Source organism: Vespa crabro, chromosome 23 (assembly GCF_910589235.1).
Source record: "Vespa crabro chromosome 23, iyVesCrab1.2, whole genome shotgun sequence".
Lineage (NCBI taxonomy): Eukaryota > Metazoa > Arthropoda > Insecta > Hymenoptera > Vespidae > Vespa > Vespa crabro.
In genome coordinates this window covers 3,045,001-3,067,500 of record NC_060977.1, presented here as the reverse complement: position 1 = coordinate 3,067,500, position 22,500 = coordinate 3,045,001, and the positions used below count along the sequence as shown (strand labels likewise).

The 22,500-nt window shown below is 30.3% G+C and overlaps 1 protein-coding gene across 3 annotated transcripts in view; it reads right to left on the bottom strand.

The window, feature by feature from the left end:
* The window catches only part of LOC124432083 (puratrophin-1-like), a 338,073-nt gene that overhangs the window by 291,348 nt on the left and 24,225 nt on the right, over positions 1-22,500 (bottom strand). For all 3 annotated transcript variants that reach the window (XM_046980634.1, XM_046980635.1, XM_046980636.1), the window contains one exon: positions 10,286-11,311. In XM_046980634.1, coding sequence (XP_046836590.1) covers positions 10,286-11,311 — 1,026 coding nt within the window. The remainder of the gene's footprint in view (positions 1-10,285; positions 11,312-22,500) is intronic.

The window sequence follows — 22,500 nt, the reverse complement described above, 5'->3', positions numbered from 1 at the left end:
CAACATTAAAATGATAGATAGATAGATAGATAGATCGATGATCGATTTCGATTGAAGATCCAAAAGAATATGATGAAAGATCGACTCGTGTACGTGTAAATGTTCACTTCAAACTCGTTTCTGATGACGTTAGTCATTAATTAAAAACCGGAAATACAATGACGATGACCGTGTAACAGTGACACGCTTTAGAGTCCACGTGTACGTAGATACATTAATCCGTTCTAAATAACAACAATAGCAATAACAGATATATATATATATCATTGCTATATCACAAATATCACTAACATACGCGAATAGGATCGAAATAGGAAAAGTAACAACCGTCATGTTTTAGAAGAAGAAAACGTCATAAGATAGTCCGTCTATTCGTGAGAGAAGAAATTCTAGCGTCTTGGTTGCTTCTCTAATCACTTTCTCTTCTATTAAATGTAAATGCATTTATATATGTATAAATGTATGTATGTATGTATGTATGTTTATATGTATGTATGTATCGAAGCTAAAGTGTTCCCATGAACGACGTAAAATATTGTTTTTTTTCGATAATGAACGAATCAAAAGTGCTTCTTAAAAATTTATACGTTTGAATCGATAAACAAAAAGATTCTTCAAGAAATTTTCGTTCTCTCTCTCTCTCTCTCTCTCTCTCTCTCTCTCTCTTTCTCTCTTTTTTTCTATCTCTATCTATCTATCTATCTTTTCTTTTTTTTCCAAATTGAAAAAAAAAATATTTTCTAAGCTTATAACATCTAAGCTAAAGCTAAGAAAAATTAATCCAAGTGATAATTAATTTTCCAAAAAGAAAAAAGAAAAAAAAAATAAATAAAGAAAGAAAGAAAATAAAAGAATTAATCGTCTAATTCTTTTCTGAAGAATGAATAAATTCATAACATTAATTCATAAGTATTCTTACGACGTAAATCTTATTTATTCTAAATTTGTGAATGAAAGAAAGAAAAAATTAAATAAAAAATATGACGATTAGTAAAGAGATATCAGTCGACAGTGTATATTTATGAAAAAAAAAAAAAAGAAATATTTCCAAAAAAAAAGAAATATTTATAAAAAAAAAAAAGAAAAAAAGGAAAAAATACTATTACATCTCGATCGTATCTAATTCTATTTACCATTTCACCTTTTTTTCATTCTTTATCGACGGCGATTAAGAAGAAACAAGAAAAAAAAAAAAAAAAGAAACTATAAAAGAAAAACAAGAAGAATAAAAAGGTGAAAAGTCCAAAACGAAGGAACGAAAAGAAATTATTACATAGCAATTGTATCTAATACCAATATATTTCATTAATCGTTTTATGTTGATCGCTATTAAGGTGAAAAAGAAAAAAGAAAAAAAAAAAGAAAGAAAAAAAGAACAAAAAACAAAGAAGAAAAAAAAAAAGAAAAGAAGAAAAAGAAAATACGAATAAAAACAAGAGCAAAAGTAAAACGAAAACGATAAAATCTAGAAAAATATTAACGAGATACAATTTAATTAACGACGCCACACTCTTATCTTAGGTGTTCATTACGTATTTACAAATATACATACATACGTTCATACACGTTCCGAACACGTAGGAATATGAAACTAATGCTCTCGCTTCTCGAGTAAAACGTTTATATGACGATAACCGAAGAAGCAACTAGCAGCTAGTGTAAGAAACGCGAAGTAAAACGTATATTTAACGGTAGTCAGGTACCGTACCGTGGATTGTAATCTTATACGTTTAAAGTGCCGGGTATCGGGTGTTGCTATTTCACATAGCCGGTAATATTAATGACGAGCGAGCACGGTTTCCGAAGCTGGAAGCGCCTAAGGACGACGCGCTCGCTGTAAAGATATTTTTTTTTCTTTTTCTGTTTTTTTTTTTTTTTTTTTTTTTTTTTAATTTTTCTTTTTCCTTTTAATCTTTCTATTTTAATTTTTCATTTTTCTTTATCTTCTTCTCTCGTAACGATTAAAATTAAAAAAAAAAAAAAAAAAAAAAAAAGAAAAAATCTTCTTTCGTAAAGCTCCTTCAATTGTGTACAAATTAAATTCATTGGAAAAAGAAAAAAGAAACAAAAATATATATTCATGTACTTTTTTATATATATGATATATATATATATAAAAACACACATATGTATGTTTATGTAAAAGAAAAAGAGAGAGAGAATAAGAGAAAAAAATTAATTGCTAAACTATATATATATATATATATATATATGTATTTTCTATATATTGTATATATAAAAGATAACACAGAGGTTATACAGAGCTAAAGATTTAATAGATACAAAAAAATAGAGAGAAAGAGAGAGAAGGAAAGAGAGAGAGAGAGAGAGAGAGAAATTTTTTGAAACCCTTTTGGAGCCATAAAAGAGTAGAACCCGGAAATCATTGGACATATCGGTCCGATATGCCATGGTTTGCGACGTTGACACCTTATTATCGTTGTGCCTGGGGCCGCGCGACCATCATGAAGAAATTCCACTCTGAGCTCTATGTACCAACAGCGAAAGTACTATACAAAAGAAAGAGAAAGAAAAAGAGATAGAGAAAGAGAGAGAGAGAGAGAGAGAGAGAGAGAAAATACAAAAAAAAGAATAGCCTGTTAAAATATATATATATATATATATATATATATATATATATATATTATATATATATATAGATGAGTATGTGTCTTCTAATATGAATGTATGTACGTACATACGTATGCACCAGTATATATGTATGTATGAATGTATATATAAATGTATGTATAAATTTATGTATGTATGTACGTATGTATGTATGTATGTATGTATCGGAAGTCACGCGGAATAATCCTTGCTGTATCCTTCGAAGGAATCGATCGGGCGAATCGACTTTAAACGCTACGCTTCGATGAAGAATCCTTTCCACGACGTTTAAACACGACGAGTCGTAGACCGGTGGTGGTACGCTTAAGTATCTCGTTCGATTGTTCGACATGCGAACGTAAGTAACTACCCGATAGTAAATCCAATGCTAATAACGATCAGAGAATGCGAGAGATGGAAAGTCATCGCATTTATTTATCGTCACTAAATTACGCGACTTCCTTTTAAAATATTTTATCTTAAGTAATTGAAAGATTTTCTATTCCTTCCTTTTTATTTTCTTTCTACGTTTATTTTTCTTCCTTTTCTCTTTTTTGTACGTTTCTTTTTCTTCTTTTTTTTTTTTGTGTGCACGCACGTGTACTCTTTTCCTTCGTTGATCTTATCTAAATAATACGATTTTTGAGATAACGATTTTTTTTCTTTACATTCAATAACGATAAATATATAGTAAAGTATATATGTAAAAAAAATATAATAATATAAATATAAATAATAATAATAATAATAATAATAATAATAATAATAATATATGTAATAAAATAATCATAATGTAAATCGATGTGAATTATATTTCACCTTAATTAATAATTATTCTACGTTAATAGCTGATTAAAAAATGACATGAAAATTTTTAATAAAAGATATATCGATTAACATATTATTAATTATTGAATTATATAAAATCTCAAATATATTAAAATAATACAATATTCGATATTTAATCACTAATTATACATTTGATTAATTCTTCCAAGAAAAAAAAAAAAAAGAATCCAATTAAAAAGATCTTGGAATGAAAATAGCGTGTGTAAATATTTTCGATCTTAATTGTAAAACATTAATTGTTTTGCTTATCGCTCATTGTTAATTATTTAATTATCGAAGCATGAGTCAAAACCGGAAGAGTATTACTATTGCTGCAACAAAAGAGGAGGATTTACCACCTCCGACAAATTCGCCTCCGCGATTTTGTGGGTCGTCGAGAAAAATAAAAAGGCTTGATTGCGCATTAGAAAAAGGGCGTTGAGAACTGCACATTGTGCATTTGCATAATACCGATCGTTAAAACGTATATACATACTTAAATATGTAGATATATACATAAGTATATATTTTATTACATATATATATATATATTTTTTTTTTATATATTATATTTCCTTATATTTATTTTGTTTATTTTCAAAATATCAAATATCTCTTTTTTGGATTCTACGAAATGTTCAAATTTAAATAAATAATTATCTTCAAGTTGAGGCAAGTCGAAATGAAAAAAACAATTCTTTCCAAAAAATAATTTACATATTTGTATGAGACACAAGAAAATATAATAATAATAAAATCGCATTTCTTATATTTTTTGTGTTCTTATAAATTGAAGGAGAAAAAAAAATGAATAAATAAAATAAAAAAGAAAAAAAAAAGAAAAAACAAAAAACAAAAACAAAAAAAAAAAAGGAAAACAAAAAAGAAAAAGGAAAATAAAAATAAGAAGAAAAAGAGAGAAGTGATTAAAAATGATATAAGCAATTGAAACAATTTCATTTAGTTATCTTAATTGAGATAAAATATGTCGAGACTTATTACATAGATTACATATGTATGTATAGGGCACAAATATATACATAAGTAAATAAGTGAGTAATATCGAGTTTGGTTCACGTTGAGAATCACGAAGAGATAACGATGCCAATAACGATGCGATGCGCAATCCATTGCTAAGATCGAGACGACGACGACGACGAGGACGAACATCCTACATCCAACTGTAAAATATTGAGCAATCGACTATATAAACCGACACGTGTCTTGGAAAATAATGATGACGTATGTGTGCGCAGAATTTTTTTTCTCTTTTTTTCTTTTTTAATATTTTCTTTTTTTTCTCTCTTTTTTTTTCTCTCTTTTACTTTTTTTCTTCTTTTTAATATTTTTTTTCCTTTCCTCTTCGTCTTCCTCGTCTTCTTCTTTACTTCGGTTCGATTTAAGATGGCCGTACGAGCAAACACATTAACATATAAATATTTGTAAATGCATACTGATTGATACCACTTCCACGTAAATATATATATATATATATATATATATATATACACATACGTATGTATGTGTTTGTGTATGTACGATAAATAACGCATTTAATCATAGTTAAACATTTTACATTATGACTCGTTTTTTCTAACATAAAGAATTTACTTAAATTTACTTATTTCCTTTCACATAGATATTTACATACATTGTGTGTGTGTATGTATTTCTTGGATTATTAAATAATTTAACAAAGTAAAATACGTATTTTAAATAATAGATATCTTTGCTAATATCGAGAAATAATGTCATCGTCCTATTGAAAAATATTTTAACTTTTAAAATTTGTTCGAACGAATAATAATTAATAATAAAATCCTTTTATTGTTAAAATTACGAATGATTTCAATTTATATCCAATTAATAAATTGAATGTAATTTTTATAATTTCTTGGAATTGAAAGAATCAATTAAAGTATACTTTTCAATGTAATATAATAATGTCTAATAAAAATAAAAAAAAATAAAATAAAATAAAAAAGAAGAAGAAATCGGCTCGATTAGACGAGATATTGATTACAAAAAAAGAAAAAAGAAAAAAAATGAAGAAGGCAAAAAAAGAAACGAAAAGAAAGAAGAAAGAAAGAAAGAAAGAAAGAAAGAAAGAAAATAAAAGATATAAGAAAAATTAAATATTAAAATTGGAGTTCACTATTTGCTACGTATAAGTTGATAAGCACGCGTTACATATATATTATATATTACATATATATATATATATAAAGAAAGAAAGAGATAGATATATAAATAGAAATAAGTAAGAACATTTATAAGATAGTGTAGTAGAGAAGAGCAAAAGAGTAAGTAGTTGGTCCAGTGGTTTCTCGAGTGTGATGGCGGTGACGGTGGCGGCGGCGGCGGCGGCGGCGGCAATGGCGGCGGCGTAAAACCGTCATTACCGCCAATTACAATAAATCCCGCACCGTATTCCTCTTATCGTTTTCCGCGCGTACGCTCGAGGTGCGGCGGCTTAATCTATAATCCGAAGCGAAGGTAACGGGGCGTAGTTCCATGTGCGTGCTGTTTTAAAAGATACTACCATATCAGAAAAAGGATGCTGAGAGAGTAGAGATAAGAGAGAGAAAGAGAAAGATGGAGAGAAAATGAGAAAAAGAGAGAGAGAGAGAGAGAGAGAGAGATTGTACGTATATATGTATGTAAGCAAAAGAGAAAGAGACTATGATAAAGAGAAGAAGAAAAAGAGAAAGAAACTGTGAGAATGAGAAAGAGATAAAGAGATATAATAAAAAGGAAAGAGAGAGAGAGAGAGAGAAAAATAGAAAGATAGAGAGTGTGTATGTGTATGTGTGTCTTTAAAAAGAAGATAGTAAGAGATAGGAAGAAAGAGAGAGAGAGAGACAGAAAAAAGAAAGAAAGAGAAAGAATGAAAAAGAGAAAGAAAGATAAAGAAAGAAAGAGAGAAAAAGAGAGAGAGAGTAGACATGGGCATGTAACAGAAACTGTTACCAGAGCAATCATTTTCCATGGGTACACTTTCACGACTGATGATCGGTTAGCGTTTCAACGTCGATCGGTACCGTCGTAATTGTAAAAGATTAACAGGAATAGAATCCGTTTGCTTCTAGAGACAGAAACAGTGCGTAATAAATATTCTCCTAATCCTTCTTGTAAATCGAAGACACATCTTCCTCTTAATATCAATTCAATCACAAATCCGGAATACATAAAGAATTTTTAATCTCTATCAATATACTTGTCTATGTAAACATATACATACATTCATATATATATATATATATATATATATGTCTACTACCTCGTTCATTTCATTTCATTTCATTTCATTTCATTTCCTATCGTTTTGTTTCGTTTCCCTTCTCTCATCGAACTTCTTTTCATATTGCAAAGTATCGTAGTTGTTTATTAGTATATACATTTTATATATATATATATATATATATATATATATATATATATATCTACTTAACGTTTAACGAAATTTCCCGGGGCAACTCGGTCGTCTAAAGACAAGTGGAATGAACGCACCCTCTCTCTTTCTCTTTCTATCCATCTATCTATCTATCTATCTATCTATCTATCTATCTATCTACCTATCTATCTATCTATCTATCTATCTACCTATCTCTCTCTCTCTCTCTCTCTCTCTTTTTCTTTCCCTCTCTCTCTCTCTCTCTTCCTTCTTTCTTCTCAACTTCCGCGTTTTCACGCGCTCTCGAACGTTATCCATCAAAGCGCATGCAAACGTTGTACTTTAATGCGCACTCGTTTAACATCAGCTTCACGAGCCCGTAGTGTTGTAACTTCCAAGATAAAAGGATTGAGATTATAACAAGAAGAAACGTGTATATAGACAATTTCGATATATAATATACCAACTCCTATAACTATGTATATATACATATATATATATATATATATATATATATATATATATAATATCTAAGTATGATTATTTACATGTACGAGATTATATGATTGTAAAAAATACATTAATAAATAAATATATTAAAAATATGTCATATGTTACGCATATACACATACACACACAACAAATATTTTATATATATATATATATATATATATATATATATATATATATATATATGAGATATTAGATGGTCTTTTCTAATACTTAGAAAAGATCGAACGAGTGAACGTTTAACTATCACGAAGAAAATCTACTTACGTGATCGTTATTGCCAATCCACACAACAACGAACGTCTGTTGAATTACACACTGTTACTCTCAAATATACATACATACATAGATACATATATACATAGATAGATAGATGCATACATAGGAGAGTACACCAACCATGGTCCAGATAGATCACGTCCGATATAATTAATGAGCACGAGCCGCAATTCCCATATACACCTCCGGCACTGTGGGTCCGCCCTAACAAGTACCTACCTATCTACCTACCTACCTACCTACCTACCTACCTACTGCTCCTCGAAGAAGGAGAACTTGGTCTAACCTAAACGAACTCGTGAACGATCGACGAACTCTGTTTATTCTCTTTTTCGTGAACTTATATCTGGATGAAAGAAAGTACGCTTTTCTTCTTCTTTTGTCTTCTTCTTCTTCTTCTTCTTCTTCTACTTCTTCTTCAGCTTCTTCTTATTTATCTTCTTCAGCTTCTTCCTTTACTTCTTCTTCTTCTTCTTCAGCTTCTTCTTATTTATCTTCTTTTTCTTCTTCTTCTTTATCTTCTTTTTAGCTTCATCTTCTTCATGTTCTTCTTCTACTTCTTCATCATCATCTTCTTCTTCTTCTTCATCTTTGTCTTCTTTATCCTCTTCATCTGTTTATTCATCATTTGTCAATCATCATCTTCTTTTCTTCATCTTCTTCTTCTTCATCTTCTTCTTCTTCATCATCATCATCTTGTGTATCTTCTTCTTCATCGTCATCTTTTTTTTGTCTTTTTTTTCTTCTTCTTCTTCCTCATCTTCCTCTTCCTTGTATTCTTCATCTATTTCTTCATTCCATCTTCTTCCATTTCATCTTCTTCATCATCTTCCATTTCTTCTTCCTCGTGTCTTCTTTTTTTTTATTTATCTTCTTCTTTTTCAAACATATCGAGTTCATCTTCACGTTATTTTCACACGTACGCTTAATATAAACTTACACCTTTTTCTTTTCTTTCTTTTCACACGGATATTATACGAATCATTGACCGATATAATTACAATCACGAAATCATTATTTCATATCTAAATTGTATTTCATAATAATTTAATAATATCTATTTCATATCTATATAAATAATATTCTATTCTTAATATATTTTATTTTATTTTATTTTTCATTTTTCTTTTTTCATACGATATAGATATTATTTATTATTTTGTTTTTATCATTCTCTATGATATTCAAAATGTATTATCTATCGTCCACTTGACTATTAATGATTTTTTAATTATTAATGATACTATTGATCGACTATTAATCTCTTTCTCTCTCTCTCTCTCTCTTTCTCTCTCAATAATATTTATTGTATTTCAAGTATCTAAAGAAAAAAAAAAAAAAAAGAAAAAGAAAAAAGAATTAAAATTATTTTTCTTATAAGAGAAAAGATTCGATCGATAAAAAAGAGACAAATTCACGGATGAGATTTTCGGACACCATACGCCCACGTTCTCTTGACCGACAACACGACGATCGAAAACATCGACGATCCAGAAAACACGTTGGATCTCTTACGTAGGTATTTAAGGTACAGAATCCAACAGTTCGAGATCGTTATAAATTTAACGATAACAGTACGCTCTTTTATCTTATTACACCGTTACGTCGTGTCTTCTTTGGTATAGTAATACTTTCTCACGAGTCTTGTGAAAGAACGTTTCTTAATTCTTTCTTTTTTTTTTGTTTATTTTTTTTTTCCTTTTTTTTTTACAATAACGGACTTTAAAAACCATTTAAGATGGGGTTGGCATACGAAAAAGGAAGGGAAAAAAAAGAAAAGAGATAAAGATAAAATGAGAGAGAGAGAGAGAGAGAGAGAGAGAGAAAATCAAACAATTTGAGATACGATACGAAGAGACTAATTACTTATTATAATTAAGTAAAATTAAACGAATTAAAATGTGATTGACAAAAAGAAAGACAAAATGAAGTAATTAAATCTTTCAAAATGTGAAGATATTCATTACTAAAATGAAAGCAAATTAAACGATTTTGAGGTATGTTAAAAGTTGAGAGAGAAAAAGAGAGAGAGAGAGAGAGAGAGAGAGAGAGAGAGAGAGAAACTGACCGATGAGAGAGACAGAATGAAAAAAAAAAAAGAAAAGAAATGTTTAAATATTATACTAAACGAGATAATATTTGACAGAAATTAAAAGTCGAACGAAGTTAGATCTATGGATTCGTTCATTGATTGAGATAGATTAAATCTAAACGATTAAAATTGGGGGTGGGGGTCGTTGATTTGGAGCACGAATCCATTTTATAAAAAAAAAAAAAAAAGAAGAAAGAAAAAAGATAAAACAAAAAAAAATAAATTAGTTAAAGGCTAATTCTCATTACAGATGAACATAAAATTTATGTTTTCTCAATCGATTCACAATAAAATATCTTTTTCAATTTAATATCAATTATAAATTTCTTAATTACTAATAATTTATATCAATGTAGATAATTATTATATTGTCGTATTTATTTCATATAAATTTAATACATATATATATGTATTAAGACGACAAATAAGATTGTAAATAAAATGATAAAAAATATCCTTTTAAAACTTAAACCATTCAAAATCAACGTTAGATGTATTATAAAAAAAAAAAAAAAAAAAGAAGATACACAAAAAGAAAATAAAAAAAGAAAAAAGAAGAAAAGAATACTCACCGCAGGTAGAGGTAAAATCAATGGGATTTCAATATCTCTCGATCCACCCTTGTCTTCTTCTTTATCTTCGTTCCTTTCTTCTTCTTTTCCTCCTCCTCCTCCTCCTCCTCCTCCTCCTTCACTCCTCGCTCGTAAAGGATTTCTTTTTTCATCGTTCTCAATATCTCTTGCAATGTTCGTAGAATTCGTATCCACAATGTTAAACTCATTAACACTTAAATCATGTGAAACTTCGGTCGCTATAAGTGTATCATTAGAATCGCACTTTTTCAAATACGTATCGTCCTTGGATAAATTAACGATCGTCGTTATCGAATCATACGTATCGATAATATCCTTATCGTTATCCTTTCGTATATGAGGTTTTCTTTCGTTATTGCAAATTTCATCGACGGACAAATCTACGTCACCTTTCTTCTCTAAGGAAACGTTCGTTCTACTTTCACTTTCAACAACAACGATCCTATTATTATCATCATCATCATCATCATCATCATCGTTCTTCGATGATTTAACGAATAATAATGGATCATCAATGTGATCATCGAACTTCGTTAAAACTTCTCGATCATATTTTTCTTCGTTTAATCTTTGATCCGACAGATCCGTATATTTTTCTATATAATCATCTGATTCCTCGTGATCGCGACGTGTCGATGATAACGATTGATTATCCTCGAGATACCAAGACGTACAATTCTCTTGGCGTTTCTTTTCGGCAACGCTTTCGTCGCCCTTCGACAATGCACCCTTGCATTTTCGAAGATAACTCTTAACTCTTTTAGTTTTACTCTTTCTTGTTTCCTGACTACGTGGCAAATTAACGTCCACGCTGTTATCTGTATTATCCGATGTTAATGATTCTTTTTGTTGCGTTTTGCATGACACATTTTTCTCAAAATCCTGCGATACCTTCGATTTATCATCGGCGAGCTCGTCTAACGATGTGGATGATGTTTCCTGTTGATCATTCGGTAATGTCCATATTTCTTCTTTCTCTGGTAAACGACGATCGGCCGGTATCACCTGAAAAAAACAAAAAAATGAACATATGTTTGTTAATATATATTCCATTTTTTTTTTTATTAATATATATTATAATATTATTATTATATAATAAATAATAACATCATATATATTATATTATATTATATTATAATATACTATAACATAATAATAATAATAATATATAGATAACATATAAATATGTCCGAAAGAAATGAGATTGGATATGAAAAATAATTCGTAAAGGGACATCCCCCGTATAAGGGTAATAATCTTATATAAAAGTGATCGCAAACTAAAGATCTAACTTTATGAACGATCGATGGAACAAAGAATGGAACGTACAAACAACGAGGTCGATCCTCTTACGACCTTATGCAACCAACGTTTCTCTTAGCGCTTTATACGCGGAGGCGTGGCTTAGAACTATATCAGCGACTGTGTCAAGCAAGGTCTACACTCTGCTTGTATAAAACAAAGGGCTTACAGTAAATATTGACCACAACGAAGACGACGACGATAGTAGTGGTGGTAGTGATAGTGGTGGTAGTGATGGTGACATCGGTGAATGAGGGGTAAGATGTAAAGGGGGTTATATAGGTGTAGAAGGGTTATGGTTGGAGGATTGGTGGGGGTTGTTAGCTTGCTGGTTAACTGGCTGTTCAACAGTGGGTGCCAGCGGCGCCACCGAGCTAATGTCAACCACACAACAGAGCATAACGATGATATTTTACAACACGATTTAACAGGCCAATTTCAAACTCGCACGAAGTCGTAATATTAAACAGTGAATAGAATAATCTTTTTATGGTGTAATATCCACTGATATTTCATAATTCTCTTCCTGAACTTACTGTTTCTCTTTCTTCTTCATTTTCTTTTTTTTCTTTTTCTTTTAAACTTATAATTCCGATATTATCGTGGAAAAATGATCGTATTAAAAATTCCATCGGCAAATTTCACACTGGTATTAAATAAAATTGAACTTGTTTAATTTTTGTAAACTTTTGTGTTCATTCCTTTTCTTTTTTTTTCCTTTTCTTTTTTCGTTTTCTATTTCTCCTTCTTTTTCTTTCTTTTTACCATCGATTCGACTTATGTCGAAGCAAAATTCGTTCTATTTGACTTCGACGTTTTCTACAATAATTATTTCAATTATCAATTATCTATTTAAAATAAATAAATAAATAATTATATATAGTAACGCAATCGGACTATAAAAGTATTTTAAAAGATATTAACAATTTTTATATACCTATGATATATAATAAATATATTTCGTATTTCTCAATTACTATAATAGTCGTTTAGATTTACAGCACAATCACACTTTGAGAAGCAAAAAGACAAAATGAAAAAAAAAAGAGAGAGAGAGAGAGAGAGAGAGAGAGAGGGAGAATGAGAAAAAGAGAGGAAAAAAAAGAGGAGGAGGGACGATCTCCTGCAGATAATTGCCAAGAAGTGGAATTAAAAGAAGAAGAAAAAGAAGAAGAAGAAGAAGGAAAAGAAGAAAAAGGGAAAAGAAGATATGGAAGAAGTAGGATGAGAATGAGGATGAGAATGAGGATGAGAATGAGGATGAGGATGAAGAGGAGAATGAGGATGAGAAGGAGGAGGATGATGGGGAAGGTAAAAGAGGAGGAGTAGGAGGTGGAAAGGTTTTACGTTCCTCGAGAGTAACTCTCTTGCTTTTTCCTATTCTTCGAAGAAGTGTATTCCCTTATCTCAAAACAACATCGGTTAACAGAGAGTAGAGATATCCAGCGTATATGTGGTAATGTGGGCCCCCATGGAAATAGAAAAGGAGTAGCCAAGTTTCTTCCTCAATAAGTCGCCAAGTCAAGAAAATAGAAGAGAAAAGAAGAGAAAAGAAGATAGAACGAGAGAAAGAAAGAGAGAGAGAGAGAGAGAGAGAGAGAGAGAGAGAAGAAAAGAAAGATAGAGAGAGAAAGAGAGAGACTATCCTCTGAATGTTTTTTTGCAAGTAGAAGAAGAGAGAGCGAGTACCAAAGAGATAGACAGCCAAGCCGAGTCGAGGTTTTATCGATCGAGTAGGGTTCTGGAAGCAACTAGATGGTATCTGCGATGGCGCGATACCCAAGATGAGGCGTGGGAGCGAGTCCGAGGCTAATCTTTCGAGTCGAGCAGCAGTTTCATTCAAAGCGCGTGTCTCCTCACTCGATTTGCCTCCTCTTAAACCATCAAGAGGGAAAGTTTCTACGAGAACCCATCTCACTCCTTCAACATTTCTCTTTCCCTCTCTCTCTCTCTTTATCTATCTATCTATCTATCTATCTACCTATCTCTCTCTCTCTCTCTCTCTCTCTCTCTCTCTTTAACTCTACTTCAATCTCTATCTCTTTCGCTCTCTCTCTCTCTCTCTCTCTCTCTCTCTCTTCTCTCTCATTTCCCTTTTTTTCTTCTTTCCTTTTTTTTCCCTTGCTCTTTTTCTCTTCCTTCCTTCTTTTTTCTTCTCTCTCTTTTTTTTTCCTCTTTTCTTTTTTTTTTCTTTTTCTCTCATTGCCTTTCTAAGCTATCTCCTTCGTACCGCGTATATTATGGTGCTCCTTAAGAACCGGAAAAATGAGAAAAGAAAAAAATTAAACGGCCGCGATTATGTTTATTGTGTGAGAAGAGGAAAACGCGTACGAGAGGAGTGCATCCTACTACGCCACCGTAATCATCTTCTAATCCTATAAATTCACCTTTCTCCTTTGATCTAAGAAAAACATAGTAATCATTATCACGACGATTATTGCAACGATTTTATTAATAATAATCAAGAATACGAGGAACGACGATGTATTTATTTGTTAAAATTTTGTTTTCTTCCTTTTCTTTTTCTTTTTTTTTTTTGTTATTCTAAAAGTCTTACGTATTATTTAAATTCAAAAATTATTCTTTCTAAATCATTAAAGACGATTTTCAATATCGATCCAAAAACGATATATTAGAATTTTAATCGTATGTTACATAATGAAGGGAATAAATAAATAAATAAATAAATAAATAAATAGATAAATGAAATTGTTTGTTCCCCTTTTTTTCTTTTTTAGATTTATTTTTGTTCATTGAAATAATGATACAACGAGTGCTTCGTTAATCTCATTTCTTTTTTCTTTTTATTTTCTATCTTATTTATCAATCGAAATAAAATTCATATAACAATTTAAAGTGTTTCATATAAATGAAAAATCTTGTCTAGCGATATAAAAAAAAAAAAAAAAAACATTAATCGATGCATTAACGATACAATGACAATAAACAATGACAAAAATATAATTACTAATCTGACATAAATAGGAAATTCGTGATTGATATAAAAGTATTTAAACAAATATCTATATTACGTATTTAATATAGCAATGCAAAAAAATTATTATTATTATTATTATTATTATTATTAATATATATAAGGTACTATTACATCAATAAAAAAAAAACATTGTTTTTATTTATTTTATAGTATATTTTATCATTTAACATTTTCAGTATTCTCTCTCTTTCTCTCTCTCTCTCTCTCTGTTTCTCTCTCTCTTTTTCTTTCTCTTTATAAATAAATAATCTAATCTAAAATATAATTCATAAATTCTATAATACAATAATAGATCATTGAGCACGTGTTAATAAATCGTTAAAAGTTAATGGACACGTGCATCCAGGTGCAGTTAATGCACGCGATCGGAACATAGAAAAAGGAAAGAAATGGATTAATGATCAATGAGAAAAACGACATTTAAAACACATCGGGAATTAATTTACTTACGAAGTATGAAAGAGAAAAAAGAGAGAGGGGGAGAGAGAGAGAGAGAGAGAGAGAGAGCGAGAGTATGCACATTCCTAAAAGTCAAACGAGATGTTATCTCGCGAGAGTTCTCTCTGATGTTACGGCACTGAACCGAGCTAGAATAGGGCCCGCGATTAATCGATATGTCTATGTATGTGTATCTCTTTATATGTGTGTGTGTGTGTGTATTTACGTATATACACGTATCTATGTATACAACCACATTCTCACAGGCAACATACTCGCTTCGATATCGTTACTACTAGCGACGATGTTAATTAGTCTTACGATAATTTATACTTCGTTCTCTCCTCTCTCTCTATCTCTCTCTTTTGTTTATTCTTTCTATCTCTTTCCTTCCCTTTTTTTTTGTCAATCTCTTTTTCTTTCTCTTTTTCTCATTATTCCTCTTTCCTTTTTTTCTATGTACAAACATCCCTCTCTCTCTTTTTTCTTCTCATTTTTTGATCTCTTTCTCTCTCTCTCTTTTTTTTTTTTTTTTTATTATCTTTCACACTTTATCTTTCTCTCTCTCTCTCTCTCTCTATATATATATATATATATACATATATACATCTTTCCTTTTTTTCTTACCATCTTTCTCTCTCATTCTTCATATCTCTTACATTCTCTCTTTTTCTTTGTCTTTCACTCTATCTCTTCTCTCTTTCTCTTTCTTTCTTATTGATTCATTTTCTTTCTTTTTCTCATTATCTTTCTCTCTTTCTTTCTTATTGATTAATTTTCATTCTTTCTCACTGTCTCTCGCTTTCTATGTTTTTTATCAATTTTTTCCATTTCTTAAAGATTGTTTTCACGAGAGAAAAATAAAAAAAATAAATGAATGGATCACTCAAATCCATGAGTATATACACATCTACACACTAAAAGCATTCTCGATTAAATATTAAAATAGTAATAATATATGCGAGTCGTGTTAGGAAAAGTATCATCGAATGAGTTTTAGCGTATCGTAAAACGATAATAACGTTCAACTATGTTACGTTAAACTAAATGACGTGTCGTCTCTAACATCAACGTGATAATGAAATACACTTAACGACAAATTGCTAAGGCAACATTTCGAGTTCTAACAAAGATAAACACATTTGTCTAATCCAACTAAATAAGAGGGGGAGATTGTAAACACGATTTTTATCGAATTCGAATGACTGAAGTGAGGGTCTTTTTTTAGATTAGGGGACTTGTTTCTATAATGGAACGATCATTACGTATGTATATATGTATATATATATATGTGTATATATATATATATATATGTATATATATGTATAGGTAAATAATAAGTTTACAGAGATTAAGAGAAAGGGAGAGAGGGAAGTATTCTTTGAGCGAATTTTTAGCTCTCAAGGACGTTCATTTAATTAAAAATGTAATTTCAAAGGATTCATCAAGATAAAATGTCTTTAATATTAATAGAAATATAATTTTAATTCACGTATACGCTGATAACGCAATGAACGTAATTTAATTTTCTCTTATAAAACGATACGATGAATACCTAGATTTTAAATAATATTTGTTTAATTATATCCACGTAATAAATATTATTAAATATTTATGAAATATTTTGTACGTCGTTTCCATCAATCCGTTCATTCCACGAGACTCTTTGGATTGATCTTTTACAGATCGTAAAAAAAAAAGAAGAAAGAACATGTTTAAATTAAAAAAAAAACAAAAAAAAAACAAAAAAAAAACAAACAAACAAAAAAAAAGAGGCAGAAGAAAATTAACTCGAAATGTTTTGAAAAATGATAATCGATTTTTAAAAATCATCGAATATCAACTTTCGATCCGCTTAAAAACATATTATCCCGCGTTGGTATCAGAAGAAAAAAAAAAAAAAAGAAGAAAAAAAGAACCAACACAAACTCTAATAATCAAGATGGACAACACTTACGAAATAATTTCGCATAACTACTCGAACGAAATTCTCTGTTTTCAAATTTCAATTTAATAATACAGTTTAGACGATCGATCATATTTATGATATTTTTAATATACCGATTTTCCTTCTCCTTCGTTCGATATCATTAAAATCACATTGGACAATAAAAAAAAAGAAGAAAAAAAAAAAAGCAAAAAAAGAAGGAAAAAAAGGAAAAACAGGCAAATAAGAAGGAAGCAAACAAAAAGAGGAAAAAAAGACAACGAGCAAGGAAAAAAAAAGAAAAAAAAAAGAAAAAAAAAGAGCAAAAAAAAAAAAACGATCGAAAGGTAGACGATCATAATATCGGGATACGATCGGTAAAAAAAATCGTCGTACAGATGTATTTTAATAGAAACGTTTCTCGATTATATTACATCGAAATAAATATTTTATAATAACGATTCGGAGAACGCTCTTCAATAAGAGAAGTAACATCTTATCGAAGATATATATATATATATATATACATATATATTTCGATTCAATTCGAACACAAGTCGAGCATGAACGACGACGAACCAACCGATCGTGAAACTCGAGCCTAAATTTCACCTAAAGTCGATCACCGTCGGCGGCTCACGAAATAAGGTCATACCGATGTAATCGCGGCCGTATAAAGAAGAGTGTAGAATTGCCGAGTAGATACCGATCCCATCTACCAAATACAAGCAGACACGTATAAAGATACCGTTCAGATTACCCATCCAATATGAAGAAGAAGAAGAAGAGGAAGAAGAAGGAGAAGAAGAAGAGGGAGAAGAAGAAGAAGAGAAAAATTTCACTTAAAGAAAAATAATCTCAAAGGACCTCCAAGGAAGTCGGAAAGAGTTTTTTGATCGATTCGATCTCGATTAATAACGAGCCATCGAGCGATCATCGATCGAGCGAGCGAGCGATCGATCGGAGAAGAAGAAGAAGAAGAAGAAGAAGAAGAGAGAAAGAAAAAGAGGAATAATGAAGGAAAAAAAAAACCGCGACAAAAACGATACTGATAATGATACGTAAGATAAATCGTTCCGATCGATTTAGAGACTATAGATCTGTAGATCTGTAGATACGTACTACATCGCGAGTAAATATGTAGATAATATAATTTCTATTTGTAAGATCGTGAAGAATGGAAAGGATCGAATATCTAACATAATAGAATTTGTAATGGTAATAATTTTACGACGATTACATCGTCTAACTCGTTTCATCTGTAAATCATATTTCATATTTCATTTCGTTTTTTATTTATTTAACATTCTCTAATCATTCTCGTATTAACGTCGTGACATTGAGGTTCGTTGAAAGAAAAAAAAACAAAAAAAAAGAAAAAAGAAAGAAAGAGGGGAAAAAAGAAATTTTTTATTTGGAATAAAATCAATCGAAATAACTTTCATTGTTACAAGAAGAAACCAAAAAAAAAAAAGAAAAAATTAAAACAGCTGATTATTGAACGACGATTTATAAGACGACGTGTTATCTTTTAACGAATTATATCTTAATTATTTTATAATAATTTATACGCATGCCTTGACGTTTGTAACTGAACGTAATAATCCAGTTTGACGTGAAATGTAATCGAGGAAGAAAATAATTCCCCTCCCTCCTTACCTCCCTCCCTTCTACCCCTTCTCTCTCTCTCTCTCTCTTTCTCTCTCTAAAGGTCGTTTTTACTAATACATTTATCTGGATAACTATCTAAACGAAAGCGGAAGTCGCGGCTAAGCGTAACTCTGGATAAAAGGAGTTGCGCAAGAGCGAGGTTACGTCAGGTTAGTGAAACGCACGGCCCAAGGGCAAGGCGAGGTTTCTCAAAGTAACGGTACTCTCTAAAGAGGAAGGGTGGGGAGGGGCGGGGAAAAGGGAGTAGGGATAAGAGAAAGAAAGGGCTTTGAAAAAGTACGTGAGAGTCCTTTCGTCGTATTACATCTACTATAACACGCGATAAAGAATAAAGGATTCATTAGGGAACATAAGGGATGGAGGGTGGTGATGATGGGGTTCAAGGGAAGCACTGCCCTTTCGTGAATTTGAAAGAAAATTTTTTTTTCTTTTCTCTTTTCTTCTTTAATTAATCGAAGAAGAGATTATCCTGATTTTATTTATTATATTGTATTAATTGTATTGATTATTGAATACAATTATTATAAACTTATTTGATTTTATAATAAGAATAAGACAATTTATAACACGTTATAAATCCTTCGGAATTATCTCGAAATTCTTCTTTAATAATAAAAACAAAAAACAAAAAAAATATATATATATATATTTGATCGATATAATATTCTATAAAAATCCTACGATAAGATCTAAGGACGATGATCCTTGTGAACAACATATACACATATATACACACACAAACACACACACACACACGTTATTCGTGTAAGACATTTTACAAAAGAGAATAGAGGCAATCGAGAGGGTAGAAGGTGGGAAGAGGAAGGAGACACATATCTGATAGGATGAAAATAGCAAAGCGTAGACGCGATTATTGATTTCAAACTCTGCATCGGCCCTTGTTTTAACCCTCCCATAGTACCAGGGCAATGTACGTTTCTGTTGGCCTAGTTTAAGTTCATAACTACGCTAACATCGTATTCGATATGTATGTATGCACATATATATATATACATATATATATATATATATATATATATATATATATATATATATATATATATATATATACGTGACAACACGAATCGTGCTGTAACTTCGTACACGGCAGGACTATCACGATTCCAGGGATATACTTAAGTACTTACGTATGTGTCCATCTATGTATGTATTATATAATAAATATATATATATATATATATGTGTGTGTGTGGATTACAATACATAAGTATAAGTATACATAGAAAAACAAGATATGTATCGGTAACTCGATTAAGGACGAACAAACACGATATCCTAGATCCTACCCCCGTAACTATTATTCCATTCGTACATATTTACTCGAATACTTATATGTATATCTATATAATATATGTGATATTTATATAAGTCGAATATATCATATTGATAATATTATTTTCGGATATATTGTCATTTTACGTATGTACGTGAGATACGTAAGTAAGTACGTACATATATATATATATGTAAGTACTCAACTCGACTCCGAGTACTTTCACGTAGATCGATAAACTACTCGAGATAATGTTCGTTCGTATTTTTTTGTTTGCTTTTTTTCTTTTTTTTTTTTTTTTAGGTGAGATTGAATGGTGCGTTGTGAAAAATAAAAAGAAAGAGAGATAGATAGATAGAGAGAGAGAGAGAGAGAGAGAGAGAGAGAGAATAATAATAATAATAAAAATAAAAATAAAAATAAAAAATGATACTCAAGGTTCATCGTAAATGTTATTATACGTATCTTAAGATACGTATATAAAAGCACCCTACTGTCATTTAAGTATGTATAAAGTTTCGAGTTCCTTGGTCACGATCCTTTATAAACGTACCACGTCCCATTTGAATACTGAAATATCTTTGAATTATTTTTGAACACTGTATTCTTCTTGTAATGATTAAAAAAAAAAGAAAAAAAAAAGAAAAGAAAAAAAAAATATTTATATATACATATACTCAGAAAAAAGATTTTCTCTACGCATATACGTAAACTTTGTTTTATATAAATGATATCAATCGTTTGTAACAAATATTTCAAATGTTTCCTGTATCCTTGACGAATGTAATGGGGTGGGGATTGAAAGAAAGAAAAATAATAGATAAAATAAATAAATAAAAGAAAAAAAAAAAAATCGAAAGGAACTCGAACGAAGGATTCCTTAAAAAAACAAACAAACAAACAAACAAACAAACAAATAAATAAAAAGAAAAAAAAAAGAAATAGACATCCAAACGATTCATTCGACGCTTCGTTCTAATCAACGACAAGACCGAAATGTTTCCCTGATTCCAAACCGGAATCACCGCTACCGTCGTTGTTGTACCCTTCTCTCTCTCTCTCTCTCTCTCTCTCTCTCTCTTTCTCTCCACTATCACCTCCTACTCATCCTCCTCCTCCTCTTCTTCTTCCTCGTTTACTCTATGGCCAAGGCTCAGCAGCGTGAGAACGAGGCATATGTCGAGGGATCCTAAACGCGTCCTCTCGCCCTAACATTTCCGCGAGATCGATTTATTGTCATTCGGATAGACAGCTCTTTTTTATGGAACGTTACTAGGAACGCAATTACAACGATGCGCGAATAATAATAATAATAATAATAATAATAATAATAATAATAAACGAAACGATTAATATTCTACGATCATCATTTTGCAAAAAAAAAAAAAAATAAAGAAAAAAGAAAAAGAAAAAAGCAAAAGAATTACCACATTTAAAAGGTGAATATTTAACGGAGAGAATGATATTTTTAAATCAGAGGGTGGGGGTGATTAGGAAAAGTGAAGTGTGAAGGGACGGAGGAAAAGAAGAAAGAGAAGGTGGAAAGTGATAAAAATAAATAAAAAAATTAAAATAAAAATAAAAATAAAAGAGAATGAGAGAGAGAGAGACTAGGAAGGAAAATAAAAAATTTACAATTTACGACGACGTACGAGGAATATAAATCTTTAGAGTTAAAGCTTCAACTTACTCTGACACATGGTAACGGTAACATAATAATTAATTTCATCAGAGGAATTGCATGGTTGTAATTATTGATCCTTGAAATTTAATATTATGAAGGAACAACTTTTTTATTATGCAAATATTACAATATTTCTATAGTCTTTAGGTAAAAGTCAATATTATCTCAAGAGTGTGTAATAATATTTAATGAAAAATGAAACAAAGAAAGAAAGAGAGAGAGAGAGAGAGAGAGAGAGAGAGAGAGAGAGAAAGACAAAGAGACAGATAGAGAGAGATAGATAAAAAGAGAGAGAGAGAGAGAGAGAAAGGGTGAGACATGAAACGATAGACAACACGTTTATTCGATCTAGATCGACGTATTTCCTTTTTAAAAGGCTGTCTGTCATGTACTAGCCGTTAACCGATTACCCAACTTCGTACGATCGTTAATTGAAAATCTCTCAGTCTTGTAACTCTTACTATGTAACAAAAGAATCGACCGCCTATACGTATGACGAAAGTGATCGAGAGTAATGAACAAAGAAAAAAGAATCTGAATGGAAATAAAGAAGAAGGAAAAAAAAAACGAAGAAAATACAATTCCAAAAAAAAAAAAAAAAAAAACACTACAACAACAAAAAGAAAAACAAAAAATAAAATAATAATAAAACGTCACGAACGAAAGTTTCTTTTTTTTTTTTTTTCTTTTTTTTTTTAACTGTTTTCTTAATTACGACAAGTGTCTTACGCTTTTTGTTTTTTTCTTCCTTTTTCCTTTTTTTTTTCGTTTCTCCTCTTATTTTTTCATTTCTTCTCTTCTCCCGTGCATACAAAAACATCTCCGCGGTCATAGAAAGAGAGAGAAAGAAAGAGAGAGAGAGAGAGAGAGAGAGAGAGAG